Below are 25,044 nucleotides of genomic sequence, written 5' to 3'. Positions count from 1 at the left end.
TAAAGAGTGACTTTGAGATAGCTAATAAGACTACCTGACCCTACTTCCAGGTTTTTTCTGATCCTAAGGTGATGACCCTCTGATAACTTTTCTATGTTTTGAATTTATTTTTTTAAAAATGCTGTCTCATTCCATATCCCTTGCATGTAAGTTTACCTTCTATTTGTTTCCAGTTTCATGGAATCCCAATGAGTTCTTGCACACACATCATTGCTTCTTTCCTGTGCCAGTTCTCATTAAAGGATTAAAAACATGTGCTGTATGTAAGTACCAGTATAAATAGCTATATAATATTGCACTGAGGTCTTGTTGGTTTCCTTTACCTGTTCTACCTCCTTAAAGATTCAAAGTGTTTTCTATTATTTCTTATTCTTTCTACTAGGAATATCTTTTAAAAATGTATTGCAAAGGTGATGTACAGAGAGGTTACAGCAACATAAGTAAGGGAATGAGTACATTTCATTTTTCTCCCACATTTCCCCAGACTCCCCTCCCTCCCAAGTTGTCCAACACAGTTTCTAGCAAGTATCATTGTTGCATTAGCTCTTCCTATGTCATACCATGCCTGTGATACCCCTTCCCTTCTTCAAGTCGGATAAACTTATGTACAAGACAAAGGGTACAGAACTCGGTAACAGAGAGAACAGGGAATAAACCAAAGGTGGGGGGGGGGAAGAAAAAATGAAATGCCTGCAAACACTATAATAAAAACCCTCTTGCTTCCATTTCTTGGACTTCATTTTGATAGACATCATTTTATGTAGTCATATCCACATTGCTATTGAGTCATTGTGATCCTCTAAGAACATCGTAGACACATTTGGATTATTACAAATGAGGGGAACCATTCAGCCTGTGTTTCTTTGGGTCTGGCCTACTTCATTTAATTCTTTAGATGGAAGGGTAGAATTTTATTGTGTATATATACAACATATTCTTGATCCATTCATCCACAGAGAAGCATCTGGGTTGAATCCATATCTTAGCTATGGCAAATAATGCTGCAGTGAACATGCTTGTGCTAGTAGCCTTGCTTGTGTTCTGACACTTTTTTTTTGACATCTATTCTCTCATCTCCTTGGAAAAAGGTCTCCACAGGACACTTTGTTCATAATGCCGAATGATACTTTGGCTCCTATGTCTATTTCAACAGGTGTGCTGTGGCTTTAGTTCCAAATTTTCTGTGATTGAGTTAAAGGGCATCAACCTAAAACTTCTTGCCATCTTCTCTTTTTTTTTGCCAGTCTTGGGGTTTAAATTGAGGGCCTAGTCACTGGCCATGGGCTTTCTCAAGACTAGCTAGCACTCTACCACTTGAGTCACAGCATCACTTCTGATTTTTTCCATGTGTGTGATATGGAAGAAACAAACTCAGGGCTTTGTGCATGCTAGGCAAGCACTCTACCACTAGGCCATGGTCCTGCTCTCCTTGCCATCTTCTAGAATCTTCTACTTGTTCAACTCTCTACTATCCTATGATGGAAGGTAGGTTTGCTGATACAGTGCACATAATCAAGTAGAAATTTTGTATTATGTTATAATGCTGCAGTAGTAATCTTTTCTCCATCTAGATTTTCTTTTCTTTATGTGCAGAGCTGAGGATCAGACTCAGGGTCTTGTACTTGCCAGGCAAATGCCAGGCACTGAGCTAAATCACCAATCCCATATTTTTATTTATTTATTTTTTTTTTGCCAGTCCTGGGCTTGAGCTCAGGGCCTGAGCACTGTCCTTGGATTTTCTCAGGGCCAGAGCTCTACCACTTGAACCTCAGCACCATTTCCGGCTTTTTTCTATGTATGTGGTACCGAGGAATCGAACCTGGGTTTTCATGCTTGCTAGGCAAGCGCTCTACCACGAAGCCAAATTCCTGGCCCCCAACCCCATATTTTTATTTTTTACTTTCTTTTCTTTTACTGTTCTGTATTAAAAATTTGAAGCAGATTGAGAAAACAGAGTTTTTGTTAAATGTCTTTGTCACTGGTTCTTTCCTCCTTGACTTGATCATCCTGATCACATAAATGATATGAACTTGTGAAATTTCATTCATCTACGTAAATGGTCACTCCTGTTAATTAGATTGCTTCAGCATGAAACTCTAAATATATGTCCTATTTTCTCACTCTAAGTGAGAAATTAGCTGTCTCCCCAAGTTTTTGTTTCAGCACATTATTTTTTTCCATTCAAAGTGATTTACAGCAACCTAAATCTACTAACTAGCTTGTATTTCAGTTGCCCATTGGTGCATGTAGGTGATGGTTTCTTTTTGCTTAGTAGGTGAATACAGACTCTTCAGGGAGCTAGTCAAGCTGGGTGGAATTATTAAATAGTATATAAAAAGACAAAATTTCAGAATCAACAAGACAAACCAGAATACAAATAAGAGCTGAAATCTAGTGGAGAGGAAACCATGTAGGAACAAATTCACGCCTTGATGCTAAATTTATTCTCTTCTGTAGCTTAAGTGTCAGATTGGAAGGTTTTCACATGCATCTTATGTCAACACAATTAACTATAGTTTTTGAAATATAAAATTGGAAATTCTATGCAATGTGGATAACTTTCCCTAACAGCTAACCCTTTATGTCTTCTATACATGCTGTACCTGTTCAGAATACATTAATTACACTGAGTGAAAATAAGGATAATTAATATCTAAATAATGCTATATAATAGTCTTTTCTTTTTTTGTGTCTATACTACAGCTCAATTCAGTCTACATGCTGTCCTTGAACAATTTTGCTCCAAGTGGGCATTTTGCCACTTGAGCCACAATTTCTTTTCTCTTTTTGGTGCTTAACTGGAGGTAAGAATCTCATAGACTTTCTTGCCCAACTTGGCTTTGAACTGCAGTTCTCAGATCTCAGCTGCTTGAGTAGCTAGATTAAAGCAATGGGCCTTTGGTGCTTGATATACCATATAATTTTAAAAGTTTCACACCTGGTATGTGTTTGGATATTTGTAAGTACCCTATGGAGTCATTTTAGGAATAAACCAACTCTTTGGAAAGCATTTTTGTTTAAATGTTGACCAAAGTGTGGTACAGGCCCCGTTATTTCTTAGGTACAAAGAATTGGCTATGGGGGATGATAGAGTGATACAGTTACTTCATTCCTATATGTCAACAGGAATGTCTCAACTTCATTTATAAATTGGGGATGATAACAATTTTCTTCTCAGTGGTTGGTGTGAAGATAAAATGAAATAATTATTGACATACTATATTAAGAATATTAGTAACTACCATCATTACATTCTTTTTTGCAGACATATATCAATAATTATTAATCCAAGAATGTAATATTCATACTGTATTTTTCTCATACTCTTCAAGCCTCAAGAATTCAACCACTTTTCAAGGAGAATGATATATAAATATTATTTTGCTGTAAAATATATTTTCCATAACAATGTTCTCTTGGATGATTCATCAATTGTGTGTATAAAAGGCTCTAAATATTGCTGATATATAATTTGAAAAAAATTCTGTAGATATACAAATAAAATACCATTTAATTTAGTTTCTGCCCTCCTCCCCGGATAGATAGATAGATAAATAGGTAGATAGATAGATAGTTGCAGTTGAAAATAAATATTTTTGTAAAATATTGCATGGAACTTCATGTCACAATATTATTCTGTTCATAATAGCCTTACAAAGCAGATAAACAGATAAAACTCTTAATCAATGATTCAAAAAAGAGTGGTGTAAGGGTACATTTCTGGGACACTGTCAAGTCAGTGGAACTGTAGTTAAAGTGAGAGAAGTGAGACATAGAGTCATAACCATAGAAGGCTACAGTTAGAACAAGGTAAGACTTGATTTTCCAGTTTCTTGAGAATTTTAGGAGAATGCTTGTCTCTGTTGTCATTTCCCAGAACAAGGAAGAGACAACATATTTGTGTTTATGCATCACCTCAATAAAGACAAAAACTTTAGGAAGGGTGTGTGTGTGTGTGTGTGTGTGTGTGTGTGTGTGTGTGTGAAAGGGACACAGAGACAGAGAAAGATCTTGGGAATTATGACGTAGAGAAAATCATTCTTTTCATTTACATCTTCTCTGTGGGGGGTTCTCACATTATTTTGATATGATGCTAACTTTTCATCTGTGAGGCCTATTTTGTTAATTTGGAAATCCCTAATATTGATTAGATTGGCCTATCATGAGCTTTTCCTGAGTCTACACTGAGAATTTGAACTTGAATTTCCTATGATTGCATTAACCTTTTACTGGAAAACCACAGGAATGAGCTCTATATCTCAGATGCTTTTTTTTTACCAAACACTCAGCAGCTAATATGAAAAAATTAGTCTGTTAACAAGAATTTGGTTATCTTAGTAAGAAGTTAAGATATATGGAAGGTACAGAGACAAATAAGAAAACCACATTTGCAAATATATGCCATGTAAGGTGACCTAAATACTTGAGAAAATTTCATTTCTCATGCAAATCAAAACAACTCTAAGTTTCCACCTCACTCCAGTTAGAATGGCCAGGATCAAGAAATCTAATAACAACAGGTGCTGGAGGGGATGTGGCCAGGAGGGATCACTACTAAACTGTTGGTGGGTGTGCAAACTCGTTCAACCACTATGAAAGCAGTATGGTAGCTCCTCAAAAGACTAAACATAAAATTCCCCTATGACCCAGCAATTCCACTACTTGGCATTTACCCAATCATCCAGAAACAAGGACATACTAAATCCACTAGCACAACAATGTTCATTACAGCACTATTTACCGTAGTAAAGATATGGAACCAACCCAGATGCCCCTCAGTTGATGACTGGATCAACAAGATGTGGTATTTGTACACAATGGAATTCTATGCTGCTGTCAGAAAGAACGACATTGCCCCATTTGTTAGGAAATGGAAAGACTTAGAAAAAATCATATTAAGTGAAGTAAGCCAGACTCAAAGGAACTTAGGCTCAGTGGTTTCCCTCATTTGTCATCATCAGTAGAAACCTTGGGATCTCCTAGCAGAGATTCACAATAGAACAAAACCTAGATACTTAAGGCCATACAGAATGACTCTAAATGAAAGGACCTCCAGGAAATAGAAACATAAGCCATATAATGAGTGATTGTTGTCCTTAATGTACTATGTTATCTCTCATCTCTTTTGCTGTCCCTTATCTCATATTGTTGCATTATTTCACCTGGTTATCTGATATATTTTATATATGGGTATATGTATGTGAACTAATGCACCTTCTATCTGGTGAATATAATGTAACCCTTCTATTAAATACAATAAAAAATATATGAAAAAAAGACAAAAAAATTTCATTCTCCTTTTTTTGAGTTATTTCATGTACTTGGTATATTTATGGAACAAATAAAATGGCTGGATTTTTGACATTTTGCTATAATAGTTTTGCTATGCATACTTTTGAACACTTGGATTAAAGGGTTGCCTATTTATCTATCATCTTCTATTTGGTTTAAAAGTCCAAGCTTATCTCTCTCTATTCCCTGCAAAAAGGACTATACTTCCAGCATATTAGGAAGAATGAAAGGTAAGAGATTTTTCACAAAATCCCATTTCTCACCAGGAAACTCAACCTGTATATTTGCACATTTTATTCCTAGGCTATGAAGAAAAAGGATGGAGCAAGAAAGGCCTTTGTCTGACAGGCTACGGTTTGCTCTTTCTATCACCTTTATATTAATCTCCTGACATTTAGTGCCATGTTCTCTGAGGGAGGATACTCTTCTCAGTTTTCAGGATGCAGCTGCCACATTATCTTCTCTCCATTGTACAGCGTGCCCATCACTTACCCCCTTTCTTCTCCAAGAAGAGAGAAGCCTGGTTTTGTCACCACAGCTCTAAATTTAGCCAATGTAATTATCCCATTGTAGAGTCTTCCCTTACAAGTTTTCAAATTGCATGAATATCTGAACACTAATTCTTTTGTCTTTATTCTACATTGGTCCAAACGCACTGGAATGATTCAGGGTTATTGATGTTGGATTTATCTTTAACTTATGCCATGACCAACACCATCTGGAAATGTTTCCTATAGGATTGTTATTTACTGAACATATTATGGAGCAGGAGAGGGTAATGATTATTTTGGCACAGTTTGTGAAATCTGAGGTAGTCACAAATTCTTCATATTAGAGACCCTGAAACAGCATCAGTTTATTTTTTCCATGGTTGCTTGTGACTGTCATATCTTTGCACTTGGGATCCAGGTTAATGTTGGGTCTGCTATCAAGAAATGCTTTCACTCTGTGTGTGTTTGTGTGTGTGCATATTTGTGTGTGTGTGTGCGTGTGCGTGTGCATGTGTGTGTGTGTGTGTGTGTGTGTGTGTGTGTGTGTGTGTGTGTGGCCTGGGGCTTGGACTCCCTGAGCTGGCTGTTCCTGAGCTTCATGCTCAAGGACAGTGCTCTACTACTTGAGCCACAGCTCTACTTCTGGCTTTTTGGTGTTTAATTGGGGATAAGAGTCACAGACTTTCTTGGGTGGGCTGGCTTTGAACTATGATCCTCAGATCTCAGCCTCCTGAGTAGCTTGAATTAGTCATGGGACTTTTAATATTATTTTATTTTATCAAACAGAGAAAAGTAGATCACCACAGCCAAAGTTAATGGGGTGGAGAACTACATTGCTTCCTCATGGCAGAACAGAGGGGACCAGACTTCTCCCTTCTTTCTCAATGTATAATAAAAATCTTTCTATGTTAAAGATTGGGAAACAGATATGATCAACCAAGGGTGCCTCTTTTCTCAGGAGCAAGGTCAGGAAGCTGCACCACATGCTTTTGCTTGGCAACAATGTCTCTATGGAAGAGAGGCAAGGCAAAGTCACTATCAAGTTCTCTTCAAAATGACCCTTGGTCTGATTGCTTGCCATGGACACTGTCTGGAGAAGGCTTAATCTGCTCTGTCTGGTTTCTATGCAAGCATGGAGGGCTACATTCATCACCACTCAACCTGTCTGTTTCTTTCAAATGCTATTCAAGGTCAAAGCACTCCAAGGGATGTGTTATTAGAGGAACATCTTCCTGGAACCTCAATGCTACAAGTTCTGTCCATTATCCCTCCAGCCATGCACAACCTCTTCAGTGTGCATGCTAACATCCTATAGTTGCCGGGCACAGTGGTTCACACCTGTAATCCTAGCTACTCACGAGGCTGAGATCTGAGGATCAAGGTTCAAAGACAGCCTGGGCACAAAAGGACCTGAGACTCTTATCTCCAATTAACCTCTAGAAAATGGGAAGTGGGGTTTGGCTCAGGGGTAAGGTGGTATCCTTGAGCTGGAGAGCTCAGGGACACCGCCCAGGCTCAGTTCAAGCCCTATGACCTACAGACAAAAAGAAAATCCCTGTGAGATATTGTAACTGTTTCCTCTCTGGTTCGCATACTTGTACACGGATACTTGCTTCATTCTCTCTTTTTTTTTCTTCTCAAAATTCTCTTACAATTCATTTTGAAAGAATAGATGAAAACAGATAAGAAACTACTGCAACTTCTCCTGTGGGTCTGTACCCATTTGTCTACCTAACTTACATTTTCCACCTTCTCTCTTCTTAGAACAAATTATGTCCCGCAACAAGCTAATTCCAACACACCCCACACAATATTTTCTTCAGTTTCACATGCTATATTTTTTTTCAACAGGGTTGTTTCTTTGGTTCTACAGAAAGCATTTTTAATGTGATTTAAGCCCTGTCATTCTACCTTTGCTTTTGTTGCTAGTGTTTTTGTTTTTAACGTCTAAAAATAGTACTGTCCAGATCAATTTCATGGAACTTTCCCTTCTCTTTTCCTCTAACAGTTTTATGGTTTCAGATCCTGTATTTAGGTCTTTAATTCATTTTGTGTTGATTTTTGTATGTGCATGAGCTAAGGGCTGAATTGCAGTCTGCATGTAAGTATCCAGTATCCCAACAATATATTTTGAAAAGACTGTTCTTTCCCTGCTGTGTGTTTGTATTTTTCTATCTTTGTAAAAGTTTTGTTCTTTTCTTAAGAGTACTTTTGCTCTTCAAGGCATATTACATTTTTAATGGACAATACTTTTTCTTTACTTAATTGTATCTTTCAACCACATTTGACACGGCTGATAAGTTGCTTCCTTTTGAACATTTCAGTGCTGAATTTTCAGTTTCTTAATTCTCTGGACTTTTTCTTTTTGCTTTAATTGCTTCTTTTCCAATGTTTTGCTGTCTTCTCTATTCTACATCTAGATTTTGGACTCCTTTTTTTCTTTTTTCTCTTCTGTATCAGTAACATTTTCATGCCAGTACTGTTAAAGCCTGGGTTTTACATAACCTCTGTCAGTATAAGGCCCTTAAATCTATGTCTGCAGCCCAGATCTTTTCCCTAAGCTCTATGTCTTAAATGTTGCTTTTATTTACATTTCTACTTGAGTGTTGCAAAGAAGCTCAGGCTTAGGCTATGCATAGTAATGTATGCCTATAGTTTCAGCTATTCATGAAGCAAAGATTGGAAAGACTGAGATAGGAGACTAGCCCAAGGCAAACAATTAGCAAGATCTCATCTCAATCAAAAGCTAGACATAGGGCACATACCTCTGATCACAGCTATTAGAGACAGAAGTAGGAAGAATATGCCCCATGGCCATTCTTGAGCAAAAATGTAAGCATATCTGGAAAATGAAGTAAAAAGTTTTAGGGGCATGGTAGAGTGCCTGCCTAGAAAGTGATAGGCTCTTGTCTCACCAAATAAGCTCAAATTTAACATGATACAAACAGAAATAAGGACATCTTAATTCTACCAATCATTTGCCATTCCCCCCTTTTCTCCTTCTCTGGCTTTTCTGTCACTAGTAGTCATCCATTACTAATTACTCAGATCAAGAGTTAGCTTTTCGTTCCTGTCTCCCTTATACCCCATTGTGCAAGCCATTGTATTGAACCCATCTCTACCTTGCTACTTCTGTCCTCTGTGCTGCAGTTAATTAAGTCTAATTCCCATCTCTTACTACCTAGATATGAACAACTACTTCACTAATTTCCATTCTTGCTTTCTTCATTTCAGACTTTAACGAGGGGCCTATGTAAAGTTCTAAGGCACAAATGATGTAATGACATTTCCCTTATAAGTCAAATAATATCAGGTGTCATTATTATCCCTCCATGACCTGTTTGCATTTGTGACAGTTCCTTCAACCTCTCAATTCCTTAACCTCGCTGGCCTCTTGTTGTGCTGAACACATAGCACATTTCCACCTATTTTTATTAGGGCCTTTAAAAATATTGCTTAGCTTCTATTGGACATGTGTTTCCTTCTTTACATTTCTTCAGTGCATCCTTCTTTTTCATAGTTCAGTTCACCCTTCTGATAGCTACCTCAGAGAAACCATCCCAAGAACTTACTGCATTGCTTCAAAAACTTCAAAACCAATATATTCACTTCATCTCTAACCCAGGTGTTTTCTCCCTAGAGATTTCAGGTCTTCAAGTGTCCTTTTTCAGAGCAGTGTCTCCTGTGTGCTCTTCGTTCATTTAAAACATGACTTAGTTTTGTGGTTTCACATGGAGGGATTAAAAGTGGATGGTATAATTCGCATCCTGTTAGAAAAAAATCTATGCAAGCTACCTAACCTGAGTAACTACCCATCACACTGTATTTTCTCATGTATGGGGCCATGGATTAATATAAATGTGTGGTATAACAATCTCATTTACTATGAGTGCCAATACATTTGTAACTTCATACACCATCAGATCTGTGTTTCTATTTCCATTTCCATTTTATATCAATCTCATTATCAAGACTCCTGCAAGAGTAATTACTCAGCAGCTTAAAAAAGGAAACATGGTAGAACTCCAGTAAAGATGGAGAAAGAGACTCAAGTCCTATCCAAATGTGGCAAATGAGTCCTGCATACTTTCTTTTTTATCATAAGTACTTTTTTATTGTAATTAATAGAAGGGTTACAGTTATATTTGCCAGCTAGAAGGAGTATTACTTCACACACCTTGATACCCCTTCTCATGTTTTTGTCCCAATTTTCCTCCTCCCACTCCTCCCCTCATGTTGTTTCCCCCCCCTTCCCTTTCCTATTTCAAATAAACACATAAATGTATATAAAAATATATCAGATTATAAGGTAAGATACTGTAAAAATATGAGAATAACCAAGGGACAACAAAAGAGATGAAAAAAGTCATAGTACATTAAGAACAACAATCACACATTATATGGCTCTTGTTTCCATATCCTAGAGGTCCTTTCATTTAGCCTCATCCTATATGGCCTTATGTATCTAGGTTTTGAGCTATTGTAGCCCTCTGCTAGGAGAGTCCAGGTTTATACTAACTATTACAAATGAGGGAAACCACTGAGCCTATGTTCCTTTGGCTTGCTTCACTTAATATGATTTTTCCAATCTTTCCATTTCCTTACAAATGGGCAATGTCATTCTTTCTGATGGCAGCACGGATTCCATTGTGTATAAATACCACATCTTGTTGATCCACTCATCAACTGAAAGGCATTTGGGTTGGTTCCATATCTTTGCTATGGTAAGTAGTGCTTCAATGCACATCATTGTGCTAGTGGGTTTAGTGTGTCTTTATTTCTGGATGATTGGGTAAATGCCAAGGAGTGGGTCATAAGGCCCACATACTTTCATCTCCCAGAAAGCTCAACAACCTTACTTGGAGGTTGGAAAAATAGTTCTTGGAGGTTGATAGTTTTCACATCTGGATTTCTAGGCCTCTGGCTCCCATCTATGATTCATCTATGTTCTTGCTTCTATTGTTACTTGTATCCACAAGCCTCAGAGAAAGGAATGTTTCTGGGGTAGAGACTGGCTGGCACTTAGATGGAAATGGTGGCAATTTTAAGATTCTTCCAATTTATTCATTCCCACGGACACAGAGTGGAAGGACACTGAAAATGTGGTTCTCACATTATGTCTCCTGTTTTTTGGAGGGGTTCTCTTCCTGGTCACACTTTTATCAAAACCTGTCTGTTTTCAGAAAGTGGCTGGGCTCAACACCACTGAAGGACATCTTGTTCCAGGACTTATTTCATTGTGAATGCTTTGAACGGAGAGGTGTGAAAAATCATCTGCAAATAAATACTGTTTTGATGGCACCATGTATTGCCTCTATATTTCAGATTGCTTTAACAGCTCATTCTAATCGAGTCAACTAATTGTCCCTGCTTCACCAAGCATTTAGTGACAGGAATAGTCCTACCACATTGAGAAAAGAAATCAAATCTGCATTATGGAGTTAGTATCATTGTATTTCCAGTTTCATGCATGGTAGATCCCTTATAGAGCTATCTTTAATGTCCTTCTAATTTAAAAAGAAAAGGGGGGAGGAAGTGTTCAAATGTGTCAATATTGTTTTTCTCTCTTCTTTTGTTTGCACAGCTCACCATGTTAAAACAGGAACTTGCGAGGTGGTGGCACTCCACAGATGCTGTAATAAGAACAAGATAGAAGAGCGATCACAAACAGTCAAGTGCTCCTGTTTCCCAGGGCAGGTGGCCGGCACCACGCGAGCTGCCCCATCTTGTGTGGATGGTACGACTTCTGTTGCTCATTGCAAGAGCAGGGTCGGGTCAGGGCTGGGTGGCACTAGAGCTCCACTTTACTGGTGTACACTGGAGCCCTTCCTCTAGGACCACACTGAAATGAAGGGCTTGGAGGAGCATATTTTAAATGTAGATTTTTTTTTAAGCTCTCATGTAGTTCTGTTACAAAAAGCATTATCATGAGATTCCCTTAAACCAAAGTACTTCTTGTTCAGATACCATCAAATAACTGATTTCATGGTGGAGAGTAGAGAAGATGCATGTTAATTAAGGGCAAGATGAAAATAGATGGTACAAGAGAATGGATTTGTGCTCACCCTGAACACAAAGAAAAGAGGCTCAGGGACAAAGCCCAGACCTGAGTTCAAGCCCCACAATCTACAAAAAAAAAAGTCTATCACTCTGATTGTAGTTATCACCAGTGTATTCGTCCACTAGAAATGTATTTACATTTTGATACTATGTTCTTGGAACAATGTAAAATATGATGTTAAGTAAAAATTCCTTTAGCAATGAATCTTTTAGTTAGTTCACTGGCTTTTGTCCCTCTTTACATATGTCCCCAGAGAATTAACAATGCAAACAGAAAATATTGAGATGACTTCTCGTCTCTGTCTCTCTCTCCTTGACTCTCTGTCTCTGTCTCTCTGTCTTTTTTTTCTGTCTCTCTCTTTCTCTCTCCCATTCAGCTTCCATAGTGGAACAGAAATGGTGGTGTCATATGCAGCCATGTTTGGAAGGAGAAGAATGTAAAGTCCTTCCTGACCGGAAAGGATGGAGCTGCTCTTCTGGGAATAAAGTGAAAACAACTAGGGTAAGTGGACAACTGTCTTGGAAAAAAAAAAAAGCAAACTTCAAGATATCTTGGAATTAGAGAATGAGGCACTTGTAGTTTCTCCATTGAATGGTGGTTATATAAGGAGAAAGTACAGTTTTATATAGTACAGTTTTTCTTATTTTCTTTTAATTTGCTTACTCATAACTTTTTGAAAAATGTCAGAATGGCATATTTTATAGATTACCATCAATGATCAAGTTAAGCAAAGAATTAGTTTATTCTGCTGATATCTAGTAATCTGAATAAATTCTGATAAAGGAGTATTAACTTCTCTATGATGCTAATACATTTTCCAAATAGGGTTCTTTCTGTTTTACAAAAGAAGTTATTTTGATATTCTTAATTTCTGGCACATTAGTTTTCTTCTTCCTCCCCTCCTCTTCTCGTTCCCTCTCTTCTATTCCTGCCTGCATTCATTCTTACTACCTTCCCCTCTCTCTCTCCTCCCTCCCTTCATTCCTTCTTTTCTTTCAAAATATTGTTATTTTAATGTATAGAGGGGTTACAGTTATATTCACCAGATAGAAGGTGCATTACTGCTCACACATTGATATCCCTTCTCATGTTTTTGTTCCCATTCCCCTCTTTTTCTTCCCTCCCCTCATTTTCTCCCTTCTAATTCAAATACACACACACACACACACACACACACACACACACACACACATCATATACCATTTCTTTTTTTCTTACTTCTTTTCTTCTACTACCAGAGCAAGTGTTCAGGGTCTTCTACTCTTGCTCTGCTTTGTTTACTTACAGCTGGTATTTCACCATTTGAGACATGCCTCCTGTCCAGGGTTTTGCTGGTAAATTGGAGATAAGAATCTCTGATATATGTCTTCTTAGGCTGTCTTTGAACCTGGATCCTCAGATATGAGCCTCCTGAGTAGATAGTGTTACACATCTGAGCCAATTGCGTCAAGCTCATTAAATAATTCTCTGACGGTTAAGGTTTGCAACCAGTGAAATGGATTACTGTTAGGAATTACAGGCTCTTAGAGTCAATACTAAGAGAATACTCTGAAGGTTATAAAGTCTTTCAGCTTTGCCATTGCAAACCTTTGGGGATTGGCAAGAAGAGTGAGAAATGTCTATCTTTAATTTCTCAGTTAGCTAAATGGATATTCTGATCTGGAAGAATTTGCATTTCATTTTGTTTTAGAATTTACATATAAAAGTATTGTCTTCTTCATCTTTTCTTTTTTTTCAATTTAACAGAAATAAAATTATTTATTAGATGTAGCTCATTGAATAATACAATGTTAGTAAAGGAGAGTTTTATAAAGTCTAATACAAAATGGAGTCTGGTTATTCATGATATTGTTTGACATAGAATTTTACCCTTGCATGGACATATTAAAGATGTCCTTATTTTATCTAAGTACATTTCAATTTACAAAGGAATATCTTTAATGTGTTAACCAATTAGATATACACAAAATTGTCTACATTCTAAACAACACAGAAAAGAGAAACTTTGGCAATTATTATTGACTCTATTTGTTAGATGTTGGATATCTTTCCAAAACTCCATTTAAATGAATGATTAAGTCCAAATAACTGTATTATACCTAGACTTAGCAAGTAATGTCCTTTATACTGATTGGTTAAAGACATTTTGGCAACATAAAATTCCCTTACAAAGTAGTTATCACATAAAATTATTTTTCCCTAATCTTATCAATTCTTAATGTAAAATAAAACTCATGGAAATTCACCAAGGAACTGAGCTGGTGAAACAAATGGGAAAAAAAAGACCTGCCCGTTCTTCATAGCTAGTCCATGTTTTCATTACTCATTAGACAAGAAGAAGCTAACATTTACTGGATATATAAGCACAGGCCAAAAACCAAAGCTCTTCAAATGAATTTATCTGCTTTAATACTTTTAATGATCCCATGAAGACAATGTTATTGTCTCCCTTTTTTGAACAGATGTGTTAACCAATACTTTAAAAAGTTAAGTGGCTTCCCAAGGTCAGAGCCCTTATTAATTATGAAATCAAGATTCAAGCCAAATAGTTCCTTTATAAATCTGTTTTTGTGTTGTTGCTCTTGTTTTTGTTGTTCACCTGGGCGCTGTCCCTGAGTGCCAGCTCAAGGCTAACATTCTACCACTTTGAGCCACAGCACCACTTGATTTAATTTATTAGTAAGTCATCATTATTGCCTAAAAGTTTCCTATAGTTTTTTCTCATGAGTTAGACCTTTGAAATATCTTTAACTTTCCAGATCATTGAAATGAAAAGGTCAAGATTGTGTTATCTAAATTCTCATGAAAAAAATAAAATCAAGTCTTATTTTCTTCCTTGTTGGCCAGAGTCTCATGGTGCAAATTTAAAATTGAAAATTTGCTTCACCAAATGCTTTCCAATATAATAAAATAAGATGGAGGAGAGACTGAGGAGCCATGTGTAAGGGGATAAAACACACCTACATTGTACAATTTGTTTTCATTATCTTACATGACGCCACAGACATTGGACTCCCTAATTTCCTTCATCTCTTCTGCTTTAAAGAACAGAGGACCTCATCAAAATTATTGTAAAAAGGATTCATGCAACAGTAGACATTTGAATTAAATTACATTGAGTTCATCATTTATAATTTTATTTTCATGAGAAAGGGTATCAATGTATGTGAAGTAATGCATCCTCTATCTGGTGAATATAATGTAACCCTTCCATTAATTACAAGAAAAATATATGGAAAAAGAATATCAGGAAAATGGAAATAAAAAAAGAGAAATGTACTCACTACCTTATCACCCTGACAATAAAATTAAATTTTAAAAAAGAAAATTTAAAGAAGAGCTTCTTGAGTAAAATGATAGTAAATTACTACTTCTGTTTTTCCCTCCTCACCAAAAAAAGCTTTTTGTAGAAAAAGAGAGCATTAAACTGGGTGTTAGATTACAGGTTCATCCTTTTAATCCTAAATGCTCATAAGGCTGAGATTTAAGAATCACAATTCAAAAAAATCAGCCTTGGCAGAATTCACTGAGACACTTATCTCCTATTAACTAGCAAAAAGCTTGAATAGAGATGTCACTCAACTGATATAGTATAAATATAGACAAAAATTTGTGCAAGCCTTTAGTTCAAGCCCTGGTAGGATAACCGGGATAATCCCCCATTCCTATATTAAAAGGAGACACTTAGATGTTTTAAACTAAAGGATCTAAATGATGAAAATGTGCAATTACGGGCTAGACATATTCCTAGCTATTAGGGAAGTAGAGATTTTTATGCAATCCCAGCTATCAAGAGATAGAAGTAGGAGAGTTGAGATTGGAGGGCAGCCAGGGTCAAAGCATTAGACCCTGTCTGAGAAACAATGGAAAAGCAAAAAGCCTGGGATGTGGCTCAAGTGGTAAAATAATAGTCTAGCGAATCAAAGACCCTGAGTTCAATGCATACTACAGCCTCTTCTCTTCTCCCCCACCAAATATAAATATATATATATACATACACACATGTATACATACACACACATATATATGTGTGTATGTGTATATGTGTGTGTGTGTGTGTGTGTGTGTGTGAGAGAGAGAGAGAGAGAGAGAGAGAGAGAGAGAGAGAGAGAGAGAGAGAGAGAGAGAGAGAGAAGAGAGAGAGAAATTCTTGAAATAGCTTTGGGCAAAATGTATTGCTTTACCCATGGGCTTGTTGTATTGTTGGTAATTTCTACCATGCACAAATGGCAATGCCATTTTTGAGATCATACCTGAATTCGTTGATAACATTGCCCACTTGCTTGTTTTGAAGAAGATAGCCCTGGGTGCTGTGAATGTAACAATCCCTGATTTGGCAAAAACCCAAATGTTAAGGGAAATCCAAAATTAAACATGAGTAGGTTACAAAGAATCTAAAAACTACTCCCAGCCAAAAGCAATCTGTGTTTCTTTGAGAAAGAAATGTTGATCATAGGGGGTGATCACTGTCATCAAAAGGGCTCTAGAATGATGAAAATTTCCAATAACATATATACTCTTTTGTAATTGCCCATATCCAATCTGGAGTCTTTGGGAAAGCCTAGTGGTCGAAAAAAGCAGTCAGCCAAAAAGCAGCATGCATGGCCTCTGTAGAGATGTGTGCTACCTTCCAGAGTTGAATGATTCATTTAAGATGAATTTGGACTGTCTATTGTACTTATTACTACTATGAATTATATTCTCTTTTCTTGTACTAGATTCAGGAAGTTCTTTTTGTTCTGACCCATTTTCTGGCCTAAAAAAAAGACACACACCCACACCCACACCCACACCCACACACACACACACACACACACACACACACACAGAAAGAAAGAAAGGTAGAGAACAGACAGCTCGTTTTTTGTTAGTGTGGGCAACATAAGTTTAATCTGCAGAGAACAGAAAAGGCAACATTTGTTTCCTAAACAAATTGGAATGTTGATCTCTGTGATATCCCTAGCTGTGACCTGTATTATTTTTTTAAGATTTCCTAAATTTAAAAAGGAGAAAATTCTTCCTGAGCCTTTTATTTCAAACTGACTTCCAGCATAATGAAGATTTTCAGAGTCATTAGTAAAAGAATACTCTTTCTAGTGTGAGAGAACACATAATTATATGCTAATTATGCAATGCAAAAATAGCAGGGGAAAAGGTGCTACAGAGCTTGTAAGATGGAAGGGAGAAAAAGAACATTTTTGAGACCATCAGAAAATTAAACAACAACAATAACAACAAAAAACAGACCATGGTTCATTTCTTTCAGTGTTTTGATATTCCATCTCTGGGAAAAATCTAAGGAAGTCATATTCGGCTTTTTAAAAATTTATATTCCTTGCCTGTGGTATAGACATAAAACTTATAATTACAGTGATCACCAGTATTCATATATGTCTGATTCATACTTGAGGACAAAAATGACTAGAACTCAATTTATGTGAAACTTTTTATCATCATTAGAAAGATTATCACTGTGAATCACAAATATTGGATTTACTCTGAGAAGAAATGTTTGGATAAGTTTGAGCTAGTTAGAATGATTTTAGGCTTATTCATTAGGATAGAGTGACCTAAGTAGAAAAGAACTTTGTGAGCTTTGAATGTGTCTTCAAATAACATTGATTTTATTTCATTGTATCATGTAACAAGAATCAACAAATATAAGACTTTTCTGTGTAGGACATTATATGAAAGCAGCATTTATATTCAAATCAACAAAAGCATATATGAAACCATTTCCATTAACTCTTGCCATTTACTTCACGGCTCACACTATAATGAGAGACAGAGTGAGAGAGAGTGAGAGAGCGAGAGCGAGAGAGAGAGAGAGAGATGACAGAGAGAGAGAGAGAGAGAGAGAGAGAGAGAGAGAGAGAGAGAGAGAGAGAGAGAGAGAGAGAGAAGAGAGAGAGAGAAAGCGCATGAAGATCCAGATGTAAAGCCAGCCTAAAAGACCAGAATTTGAAGGACTCTCATCTGTAATTAACCAACAAAATTTTAGAAGTGAAGATGTGGCTTAAGTGGTAGAGCGCCAGACTTGTGCAAAAAAAAGCCAAGCAAGAGCTCAAGTCTCCTAAATTCAAGCCCAAGAACCTGCACAAAAACAAAACAAGACAAAAAAAACCCTGATGTGTTTACTTAGCTCTTACTGAAAACCAGTCACTGCTAAGTGCATGGCAGATATTAATTTTCCCAGCTTAAATAGACACTAAGAAGTGTACAAAGATATATGGCTTATTCCCTGCTGGCAATGAATGCATGCATTGAGAGAGGGAAATGTACTGTGCACAATGCATAATTCTTTTTTTTTGCCAGTCCTGGGCCTTGAACTCAGGGCCTGAGCACTGTCCTTGGGCTTTCTTTAGAGCTCTACCACTTGAGTCACAGCACCACTTCCAGCTTTTTTCTATGTATGCGGTACTGACGAATCAAATCCAAGTCATTGTGCATGCTAGGCAAGCACTCTACCACTAGTCAAAACTCCTTGCCCAATGATGCATGATTCTTTTCTTCACTCATCTGCAGCCACTTACACTAAGCAAGTCATGTTAACCTAACAAGACATAAGCCCTTTGTTTAGCTTGCTTATCTGAAAAAGAGAGAGACAGATAGACAGATTGACAGAGCCTGATATAGAGACAGACAATGTTGATCTTTATTCAAAGTCATGTTCTTTCATGACTTTGGTTCTGTGTGCCAAAAACACTTATAACTCCATCCTTAGCTATACTGATACCACACCAATATCTGGCTAATCTCAGAAAATGGGCTATTATTATGTTTTTAATATAAGACAAGAAGATATTTCTTGCAATGCTTTGTTGATTAAAGCCCTACATTGTAACCTTGAAGACTCTAATGAATTTTTTAGGAGAGTTTAAAAGCAGTTTCCTCTTGGTGGGACTGAGTGTCCAGAGGTGCTATTTCAGACCCAAGGAAAAGGAAGAACACAGAAAGAGGAAAAACTATCCAACCCTTTACCATCAGTTGGTACAATCTGTGTGGCTTTTTCAGTGCTTCCTTTTTCCTTGTAAAGTATAGAATAGTGTAGTTCTTTACAGGGGGTGGGAAGGGAGAGAATAAAAGAAAAGTGGAGGTATTTATTTTTCAGCCTTTCTTAACAGTACCTCACCATTCATTTGTCTTCATCTTACCTTCAGTCGGATCCTAAGTTGCACTCTGGCCCAGAGCACAGAGCAGAAGGACTTTTAGGTTTATGGTTCTCAAACTGTATTTATGGCATGTACAGAAGAAGCATCTCTTAGATTGTGATTCAGAATACACAGCACCCATGTGTATGCGCATACACACTTGTACCTGCCACACTGAAGTTAAAGTGGTACTCTGGTATGATGGGTTAATTTCTTTCTTCCTCATCACCCTCCTTTCTCCTTCTTTCCAGTATTAACCTCATAAATTTTATTTTATCACTTACTATACGCTACAACATGAAGCTTGAAACAGTACTTTAAGAAATATTATTGGATTGTGTCCTGTGTTAGCCCCTTGGAATGCCTAGTTACTATTTACTCACACAGATATGGACTCCTGAATAATCACTTTTCAAAGCTTAATGCTACTATTACCATTTTTCCATGTTTTGGAAAAAGTCTATTTTATAGGGATTTCAGTATATACATGCTATGGAGAAGGATATATGTGATGATGATATTCATTCATTCAGAGGATCTTTATTGTCTACTGTTTTCAAGGGTTGTTCTAAGTTCTATGTATAAACATTGACACAAAGGAAACAATACAGATAGGAATCCCTATCTTATAGGGTCTGTCATGTTTGTTTCTGTTGCTGTCATAGCAAAAAAATCACCAATGAATTTAGTGACATCCAAACAGCATTCTTGGTTTGCCCATACAGCCACCAAAGTCTGGGCACTGGGGAACACAGGGATATCTCTGTGCTGAATCTCTTCAGGGGAAAATTCAGGGAAGTAGTTCTCCTTTCCACAATAGGACTGAGTTACTTTCTGAAGGTCCCGGGGTGGGGAGGGGAGTTGGGGTAGATCTACTTCTAAGCTCATATAACTTACTGTCAAATTCCCAATGAATGTAGGACTAAAGTGTCTGTCATCAAGCATCCCTCCTGCCTCCCTCAAAATACATGCTTCTCTCTTTATATTTCCTTATGTGTCCAGACAGCAGTGACATACAAAGTCCTCATGCTTTGCATCTCCATACTCTCTGACTTATTGCATCATTCCTCAGTCTTTCTCTTCTCTGTAGTGCTCTGACTGTTCTTTTTTTTTTTTTGCCTCTCTTTTGCATATCTTAGTTTCAGATCCTCATGTAGGGCCCACCTAAAAGATTAGGGTAATCTGTTTCAAGTTCCACTGACTAGCAACCTTAATTACTTTTGCAAAGGTCCCTCACAGCAGTACTTAGATTTGTGCTTGTTTGAATATCTAAAGGTTATACATCTTGAAGTCACACCTTCGAGGTTCTGGCTGCCACAGGAGAAAAACTGAAAGGAACAAAGTGATATGTACAGTATATGAGAAAACTCATGGACAAGTATAAGGGGAAGTAACAAGGTTGTCTAGTAGGTTGCATACTTGATGTCATAGAGGAAGTCAAGGGATAAACTATGTAACTAGTTGGAGAATTAGCTTCCATACAGGAAATAATAAAATAACTGAGAAGGAGCTGTCATGGGAAAACTGTATTCATGGGATAGCAATGATGAATGTGTTGGAATGGGAAAAGTAGAGGCATTTAGGTTAGGAAGGCAGTCTGGCCTTGTGACCTCTGACATAACTTTTGTCCTAACCACACAGAGTGAGGGTGTTACTACCAGATGAGATGGGCATGATGTGGGAAGAACATGTTTCATATGTCACATTAATGATCACTAATAACGGCCTATTTAAATTAATGAAAAATTAAATGCTATATGAAAACCTTGAAATTGATATTTCTGAAGAGCAGGTGAAAATTGTTTTATTATAAATAATGAGAAATACCGGCACTGAATGAGTCAAATCCATTCAGTGAAATTTAAATTTTCAAATGATATAGAGGTTAGAAATAAAAAAAAGTAAGGAACCATGTAATTCCTCTCATTATATTAAGCTTTAATGAAGAGAGATGGGGGAATTAATATATTGAAAATGCCGTTCCACAATTAGACATTGAGTTTAAGGTGGATAGAACACCAGGTAGATGTCCGAAGCAGCATTAATAAAGAGCAGAAGTTTAAGGGAATTTTCAATTTAAGAGCCTCTCACTAGATTAGCAGGAATGTAATTAGTCCAAGAGTATTTGTTTAGTTATTGGAAATTAGTACAAAGGCTTAAAAAATATTGAATCAGGGGCCGGGAGTTTAGCCTAGTGGTAGAGTGCTTGCCTAGCATGCACGAAGACCCAGGTTTGATTCCTCGGTACCACATGCTAGAAGTGGTGCTGAGGCTTAAGTGGTAGAGCTCTAGCCTTGAGAAAGTCCAAGGACAGGGCTCAGGCCCTGAGCTCAAGCCCAGGACTGACAAAAAAAAAATGGAATCAGAGCTACTCTTCCAACACATGGTCTACATTTTCATAGTGAAAGTGAGAAATGTGCAACCTAAGATCGTGCTCTGAAGTTCCTGTATGATGTAGATGCTTTGCTGGTACTTGTATCTGGTGATTATTTGTTGCTGTTGCTCTGAAGAGTGTTTGTAATCCCACAGTTAACTGTGAGTTGTGTTCAGACACTGTAACAGAAACTAGAATAGAAACTGTAACAGAAATCTCAGTCACAAGTATCAGGTGCAACTGTAGACTATTGCTATGTTCTTTTTTATATATATTTTTATTGTAATTAATAGAAGGGTTACATGATATTTGCCAGATAGAAGGTGCATTAATTCACATACATTGATACCCTTTCACATGTCTTGGTCCCCATTTCCCTCCCCCCACCCCCACCCCTCATCTTGTTTTCCCCCCTATTGCTATGTTCTCTTACGAATGAAGTGTAGAGAAGAATATTTCTGTCGTTTACATGACAAATGTGAATCAGTTTGTAGTTATCTGGAGTTTTTAATGAAAAGAATGATATCTCCTAGTAGTTACAGAAGAAAAAGGAATGTTCAGGGAATGCTATTTAGTTAGACATCTAGACTTTTGTTTTCTGTGTTGGATGAAAAATCTATTTAAAAAGTGTAGTAAAGATAAATGACAGGAATGTAAAATGTGTAGGAGAGTGAACGAGAGCAAATATGGGTAAAGTTCTTTCTAACTATGAAAACAGAATGAAAGCAGGATAAGGAAGACAGACAGAGTATGTGAGTCTGATCAATTCATACTGCTTGAATGTATGGACACATTACAATAAAACTTCCTTATATAACTAATTGATGTTAGTAAAAAATGTGGGAAAAACACATTTTTATATGTCACATAACCCTGTATACTTTTTTTCCAAAGCTTTTTCCTTCCTTTAACCCTCACACATTCCCTGTAAAATTTAAATCCATAATCAACTAAATTTAGATCTCATTTTAAATTTCTTACTTTGGAGAATGGGGTGAGATATAAAAGGAAAATTTTCAGCAAGCTCAGAATCTGAATGCTTTGTTAACTAGTGAAGAATTTGAGTAGGAAAATATGGTTCTGGCCAAATTTCCCTGATTCTGTAAGAAAGATAGTGAATTCACATTCCCTATAGCACCTTCTACAACTGCTCAATCATACTCTAAATTGTGGAGAGATGGTGTGTGTGGGGAAAGTAGAACATACAGGGTAGAATTAAACTTTACACCATAACAGATAGAGCATATTTACCAGCACTAACAGAGTTCTGGGCCACAAGTTTTAGAAGGTAGAAAAAGCATTTTATAATGGAGTTGGGGATACTTGCTTCAGAGAATAGAAATACTAGAATGACTTATTTAAAATTATCTGACAGTATAGCACATGAATCAAAAACATTGGATTTGTTCCACTTGATGACAGGGAATCCAATGAAAGCCCCCCAAATCCAGCTTTTTTGATTTTTAGGCTGTACACGACTTGGATGGACTGTTTAGGGGATTGTAAGTTACTAAATTTGGGGCATTGTTAATTTGCAAGTTAAAGGACAAGTAGAAATTCTGAAGTGACTATGTTACCTGTGAATACAAGCAGAGAATACTCATGGAAAGTTGTTGAGATATTGAATGTTGAGTTCGCTCTTGGAATTGGAATTAGCTCACAGGATGATGTGATGTATGTGAGAAGTATTTAAGGGAGAATACACAGGAGAAGAATTGGGGCAGGTTTGAGTGTGCCAGGAGGAGTTTTTCAAGGCCCATCTGTAATATTCATATTTTAGTCTCTAAGCAATTGAGGACTACTGAAGGATTTCTAGCTATACTGGGTCATAGAATTAAGGGATGCACATGAAAGTGGCCTGAAATAGAAAAGTGATGACAGCATAAAAAATTAAGAGAGGAACTGATTGGTTAGAAGATATGATTGAAAGAGAAAATCTGGCTTGTTTATTTCTCATTATCTTATTTATTGGTAATGACTGACAATGAGACCAGGAGGGCAGAGATATCTAGTAGAGAATTCAATATATAAAAGTAGAGATGTGGCTGAAAGAAAACCCTAATACATTTTCCACTGTGGAAAGCGATACAGAAGTTTCCCAAAGAATTAAACAGCCAGGTGCTGGTGGCTCATACCTTTAATCTTAGCCACTCAGGAGGCTGAGATCTGAAGATTGTGGCTCAGTTGTGGCTCAGCCCAAGAAGAAAAGTCCGTGGCTCTTATCTCCAATTAACCACCAGCAAACTGGAAGTGGGGCCATGGTTCAAAATGATAGGACACTATCCTTGATCAAAAGATCTCAGGGGCTGTGGTTAGGCTCTGAGTTCAAGCCACACAACCAGCAAACCCACATACACACACATATATATGATAAAGAAATTCTATTTGGGTATTTACCCAAAAGATCACAAATGAGAATACTAAAGCCACTAGCACAACCATGGTCGCTGTAGCACTATTCACCACAGCCAAAGTATGGAATGAGCCCAGATGGATATAGAAAATTAGGTGTATAGACTAATTGGACTATTTGCACAAAATTGAAATACCTGGAAAAATTTAAAGTAGAGGAAATCAGGCCCAGAGAGACAAAGGATCCATGTTTCTCCTTATTTGTGGAAGATATATTTAGCTTATAAACTTAGGAGTAAGTACATTTAGCAGTATAAAAGTATATACAAATGTATTAAGTGAATAAGGTAGATTTAAAGGAGAACTCAAACAATGCAATTCCTTAGAAAAGTGAAGCAAAGTTGAAGTTCCGCAAAAATAACAATAGAAAGTGGGCAAATGAAAGGGATCAAGGGGAAAAGGGCAGACATATGAAGAGAAAAAGGGAAATAGAATGTAGACAAGAATTCAATATATATCCTATATAACTAAGAAGAGCTAGGGAAAGGGTAAGTAGAGGAGGGATGGGTGAATGTTGAAAGGCATAACCTGGGTCAAGATACATGGTATTCATCAATTGCTTTGTTAAATGGAAACTCCTTTGTACAGTCACTTAAAGGTAATTTTTAAATGCTGAACAACAACAACAACAACAACAACAAAAGAAATAGAAATCAAGCCAGGTGCCAGTGGTTCATGTTTGTAATCCTAGCTACTCTGGAATATGAGATTTGGGGATTGTGTTTTGAAGCCAGCTGGTGCAAGAAGGCCCTAATCTCTGTGATTCTCATCTCCAATTATGCAGCAAAAAGTCAGAAGTGGAACCATTACTCAAGTGGTAGAGTGCTAGTCTGGAGTGGAAAAAAAAAAAACAGCTGAGAAACAGTGCCTAGTTAGTTTCAGCCCCAAACCTAGCTTAATAAAAAGGAAGGAAGAAAGACAGAAAGAAAGATAGATAGAAAGAAAGAAAGAAAGAAAGAAAGAAAGAAAGAAAGAAAGAAAGGAGAGAGAGATAGACTGAGAGCGAGAAGGGAGGAGGAGAGAGAGTGAGAGAGGGAGAGAGAAAAGAAAAAAGAAAAGAAAAAGAAAGCAGAGATGAAGAAATAAATTGGAAAATTATTATTCCTTAGATGATAACAATAAATTTAACCAGAAAACTCTCCCAGACAAAAGAGTAAATAGGAAGACAAAAATGATATCAAAGACATTTTGACTGTTCCTTAGCTAAGAGACGTGCCCTGTAGGCAGAAAGATAGTAGAAAAGCAGAGAGAGAGACCACCAGC

General features: G+C 37.0%; 1 protein-coding gene across 5 annotated transcripts in view; it reads left to right on the top strand.

Moving 5' to 3' along the window:
* Tafa2 (TAFA chemokine like family member 2) overlaps positions 1-25,044 on the top strand; it is a 408,767-nt gene that overhangs the window by 355,955 nt on the left and 27,768 nt on the right. For all 5 annotated transcript variants that reach the window (XM_090327818.1, XM_090327816.1, XM_090327811.1 and 2 more), the window contains 2 exons: positions 11,368-11,520; positions 12,221-12,345. In XM_090327818.1, coding sequence (XP_090183944.1) covers positions 11,368-11,520; positions 12,221-12,345 — 278 coding nt within the window. The remainder of the gene's footprint in view (positions 1-11,367; positions 11,521-12,220; positions 12,346-25,044) is intronic.

Source organism: Megascapheus bottae, chromosome 2 (assembly GCF_031878675.1).
Source record: "Megascapheus bottae isolate mThoBot1 chromosome 2, mThoBot2.hap1, whole genome shotgun sequence".
NCBI lineage: Eukaryota > Metazoa > Chordata > Mammalia > Rodentia > Geomyidae > Megascapheus > Megascapheus bottae.
Note: the sequence above shows the minus strand (reverse complement) of the source record. Positions and strands in the feature narration are given on the sequence as shown.